This window comes from Halyomorpha halys, unplaced genomic scaffold (assembly GCF_000696795.3).
Source record: "Halyomorpha halys isolate HHAL.00 unplaced genomic scaffold, Hhal_1.1 Scaffold921.1, whole genome shotgun sequence".
Classification (NCBI taxonomy): Eukaryota; Metazoa; Arthropoda; class Insecta; order Hemiptera; family Pentatomidae; genus Halyomorpha; species Halyomorpha halys.
In genome coordinates, this window is record NW_027106140.1 from 459,284 (window position 1) to 464,731 (window position 5,448).

At 29.3% G+C, this 5,448-nt stretch overlaps 1 protein-coding gene across 1 annotated transcript in view; it reads right to left on the reverse strand.

Annotated features, from left to right (window-relative positions):
* Window positions 1–5,119, reverse strand: part of LOC106687186 (uncharacterized) — a 10,580-nt gene extending 5,461 nt beyond the window's left edge. Inside the window, exon 1 of the mRNA XM_014430922.1 lies at window positions 5,040–5,119. Within this exon, the coding sequence (XP_014286408.1) occupies window positions 5,040–5,060 (21 nt within the window). The 5' untranslated portion in view covers window positions 5,061–5,119. The remainder of the gene's footprint in view (window positions 1–5,039) is intronic.
* Window positions 5,120–5,448: the final 329 nt, after the last annotated feature.

Genomic DNA, 5,448 nt, shown 5'->3' on the forward strand with positions numbered 1-5,448 from the left:
TAATTGTAAAACTTCATGTAATAATATCTCAACAATATCTTAAGCTAATGTATTTTCCTTTTATTTTTGTTATAATTTACTTATAAAACATAGGAAAATACTGTAATAATAATTAGATACTGGATGTTCTCAGCAATATATATTATAACGGTTTAATTATAGATGTTATAATTATTATACGTAGTGAATAATATAATAAATGAAAACTCAGATAAATCCATACGCACTTCAGAAATCTGCTAAAACTGTGATAATCTATATATTAATAACTCTATTTTTTTGTACCAACATCTTGGGCAATACATAAAGTAGAGAAATTAGTCTATTATTTGAATGGTGTTGTTGAGTATTGTTGCACAAAATAAAAATTTGTTTCCAATAAGGCATGTAAAATTACGCAAGATCAGAGCGACACGAAATACGTAGCAGTTTTTCCAAAATAAAGTGAAGGTAAGGAATCAGTTTATTTGCACAAACCTACGGTAGTAACTAGAATAAATTATACGATATAACATTTCATATTAATACTATGCAGTCAGTAAAGATTTAATTCCAACTTTGATAGGTAACCAGTCTTTTCTTTTAATAAAAAACCTGAATTCAAAATGCCAAAAGCCGGCTTTAACATTAACTGGCTTCTCAGCTCAAGAGATATAAAAAATAAATTTATCGATTCATAACAGCAACTTACTGTTACCGGCTCCTGGAGTATGTCTTGAGGATTACATCAACTTGTCGACCCCGGCAACCAACGTTTGGTTTGCACGTGACAGCGGATATGAAATAGTTAACTGTTTTAAGATTTTATTACATTTTAGAATATAAATTATTACTTGGAATAATTGAATCGAATAAAAATAAGGCAATTAGAGAATTTAAGAGAACACAAAATGCACTCTCAAAATTTATATTAATTGTAGAAACAGCATCGTAGTGATTTAAGGTTGCACCGGTGAAGAAAATATTTTAAATTAAAAGACAAATGAATAAAAATAATTTAATTTAATTTATAATTGTATACGCTGATGCAGTTTATACTATTAAATAGATTTGTAAATAAGTTCATAAAGATTCTGCTAGAGCAACTGAAAAATATAGTTTGATAAAATTAAAAAAGTACAAAGTCATTCAATATAAAATAAAAATTAATGTTAAATAAATAATAAACACTACCTGAATAAAGTTGATAGTATTATCACTCGGTTGGGGTTGTTGTCTCCTTACTGTGTTTATGTGACAATTAAGAAAATTAATTCTAAAATTAAAATTTTAACTGATGTAATTTGTAAATTATATTCGAAGTGTTAGCCGGTTTTCATAATTTACTGCCAAGGTTAACAACGAAAATAAAGTCAACGTGTTCTTCAATATTGTAACGCAGACCTCATAAATCATCAATGGAATTTTCCCATTATTCATAAAATCCTTTCTGGTTTTTAGTACTGTTCTTAAAAATAAAATATAATTGAAAAAACATAAACGAAATGTATTATTTATCTGGACTTGGTAAGTAAGACGAAACGAAAAAAAATAATTAAACAGCAAAATTTCCTCATCTGGTCTTTTGAGTTAGGAGTTGCTTCAAATACCAGTTCATTAGTTTATATATATATACACACACACGTATATATTAAGTGAAACCGTTTTAAATTTAGTTCGGACTTTTAAAATGGACAATTCAATTTTTTTTATTTTACAGACTTTAAAAACAATTTACAATTATTTGAATAAACTTAATAACAAACTGCCAATTACAAATCCATCCATAGTCTATAAACATCGATAGCAAAACATTTAAATAAATCATAAATCTTTAAGATAGTCAGATAGGCTTATTGAAAACCTTTTTTTTTTTTTAATCAACTAGAATCAAAACTATCTTCAAGAATATATTGTTGGTTTACAAGTGAAATACACTAAGTCGAAAATTGAAGTGTAGAGATAGCGATAATAAATAAAATATTTTTGGAAATAGTAATTTTCATTTTTTTAGATTTTTATGATATTAATTAAATTCTTTATAGTTTAATCTTTTTCAACAATTTAGACAGGGAAAATCAAATAATTAAAAACTAGAAAATATTGACTTAGTGTGTTTCAATTGTAAGTCGACGATAAATCCTATAATGTGAATTTAAAAAAAAAAAAAAAGTATAATAAAAAAAACTTTAAAGTATTTTTTTATCAAAAAATGTTGAAACCAACTGTAGGTAAATTGGTGTAATCCAATCTACGTCGTAGCAGAACGATTCATTCTAGAGCATTCAAACGAATTCTGGACCTCGATCTCGCGAAACCTTTCATATTTTTTAATATACTTTTTTTTTGTCAGCAGCAGCAAACGAAGCGATACCCAACCACCAAAGGTAAAAGCTTTAATCACTTTTGCTTTGACAAAAAAAACCCTAGAAGGATAATTCATATAATTTGATTACTATCTACAGATCCTTCAATCGAACTGATATTTTAAAACCACCAACGTTTTCAAATGTGGTAAACCTATTATTTATCTTTAATGTAGTTCATATTTTATGATAAAAATAAAAATTGTTCCAGAGATAACGCTTACGTGTTTAACTTAAGTTAACTTAACACATTGACTTAAGATAAAAATGAGCGAGATGCGATAAAATACTTCTGCAGACAGCGTTAATATGTATTCATAAATTCCAAGTAAACTGCTATAACTGCACTATATATAGGGGAAAAATTTATCAGACTATTCTTTAATTAACAAGGTTTGTTCATACTCGTAACTAAGTATGAATTTAAATAAATATGGGTTCACACTAAAGAGATTGTAGCCTAACAATTGGTGCTAATAACATTTTGATGCTCACTGCTTGCACCGGTAAATAGATAAATATAATTAACATGGCTTTTTCTAACAAAAATGTTAATAATATTTTTTCTCGTGTATACCGTTAGGATGAAAAAGTTAATGACTACCTATTAGTATAAACCAGTCGTACAGGTCCAGACTGGTAGACATCAATATATTAATCCTCTGCTGGGTGTACATGCACTTTGCTAATTTCGCTAAGTAGTTTTTGAACATGCGGTGAAATTTCTAAAAATCAGGTACAATAACTTAAAAATCTCCTATAGGCAAGTTAAGACATTTAGTGGTTCTCTTAGATTGTTAAAACCAGTCGGCGGTCTATACAAAATGTTGATGTTGTTGTTGATTGTTGCTTAAAGGCGTAAAACCCTCTGGTCATCAACGCCTATGGCATGATAAAATAAATAAATAAAATTAAAAAAATAAAAAATATAGAAATAAAAAAATAATTAAAAAAAATAAAATAAAATAAGTAAAAAAACATAAAAAATTAAAAATCGAAGAGGAATTATAATGTATAAAGAAGGCGGTATGCTTTTAAAAATTCAAACACTCGTGTTATTTAACTTCCTCATCTGCGAGAGCTTCGGATAAATTTGGGGTCAGTCCTATTCTATTTATTGTTGGAAAATAGTGAGTACACTCTTCAAAAATATGTCTAATCGTAAGAATGGACTGACAATATTTGGACGTTAGAGGTGGCAGTTTTCTGATCAGGTGAGAGTGCGTGAGGAGAGTATGGCCTATTCTCAAGCGGGCCAGAGCAACCTTCTCCCTGCGGCTGTTGCGGTAGGATGTCGACCATGGTTTTACTGATCGTTTTATTTCTTTTAATTTACTCGAAGAGCTTTCATCCCACTTGGCCTGCCATTTTTCTAATATTTGTAATTTAAGGGGTGTACTGAGTTCTATACAAAATGTGTTCTACCAATAGAACAGCTAGAAAAAGAAACCGCTGGCCACGTTATTTATTTTATTTTTTTCCCCAGAACTAATAATCACTGGTATTGATTTTCAACAATACCAGTTTATTGGTTGGTAAAATATATGGTTTGTTGGTTGTATTTCAAGACTATAATTGACTTATTATTTAAATTTGAGGCACCTCGACAAGAAGGCAAGGAAAAATCAATGTGCTCCAGGTTAGTTTTAAAGTTTATAAAAATATTTAAGCAAGTTTGATGTATTATTATTGTAAATGAAATGCACGCCGCATTCGCAGTATCCACCAAATACTATTAACAGAACTTGTACTGATAATAAATAATTGACGATGGAGACTATTTCATGGCAATATGCTATTATTTTTTATAATAATAAAAAAGATTAATGAAATTTGGATGATTAATATAAAAACTGCTGAGTAAAGTATAAACATTTGCAAGATTGTCCATTTTTCCTGTATATATTTCATAAAAGGATCTAATATAATTTTTAAAAAACATTATTACTAAAACAGAATTAGCATTTTATTTCGCAATCCACTTCAGTGTCATTGAAAAAAAATATGAAAATCAATGAGCACTGTTAACGCCCCTGCGTGTCCGGGATGGGTTTAATATTTTTGATAGCAATAATAATTTTAATAAAATTTTATGAAGACATCAAAATCCTAATAAAAAGAATGTCTGGAAAAATTTTCTTATGTTAATAACACAACGTTGCTAACCAAGCAAAGTTTCCTCGGCCGTTCAAAAAAAAAATAAAATTATGACAACGGATTCTTAAAGGAAATTGGATTCTATAAAAATTTCGTTTAATACGTTTTATTTTATTTTCGACACTGTTTGTTGATTAAAAAAATAGTTTTGTCAAGTAATCATTATTGTTCAGAATCTATCAGTTTTATTAAATAACTATTACTTTTCAAAATTGACTATAATTGATATCATATTAACAAAAAACCGAAAACAGTTGTATTAAGTGAATAACATCTTCAAGATGTGTTGGATCGAAAAAAGGCCCGATATGAGTTCGTCTTTAAGGGTGATTTACGATCAGTTAGATGTGCTAGAGAAGAACTGGAAAATGTCAGAAAATGAACAAAACTTTCAAAATATTTACTACATAATACTTTTATGAGCCAGTAAAAATAAAGGCAAAGATTTGAAAATAGCAAAAGGAAGGAAGATTACCTATGTATCGTAGCACACCCTGTACAAGCACACACATATATATGTTTTCTATATTCACTTACCAAAAACAATACCACCTTCATATCGGCTGCTAGACAAATGACAGATAGGGAATACCAGCAAAGGTACTAATATAGCCAGGCCCCCACTGTCTGTTTGTTCGGTACCACAATGGGCCAGTGTTGGCCCAGCCAACTAAGTGATTGCGTAACCCTAACAAGGATTGTCCTGAGAGATTTTGAGGGATACTGCACAACGTCGTGTATAAGAACTACAGAGAACGCTCCATTGATTAAGATCGAATCACGAATGTGATCGAAGGAATGAGGAAGGACATGTAATTTTTCTAAGCCTTATAATATTATGATAAAATAAGCCTTACTTAATTTTTTTCTCATCGTTAGTTTAATTATCAATCGACTAGGGCGAATGAACCTGGCTCTCTAGAGCGATCAATTTGGACAAATGAGT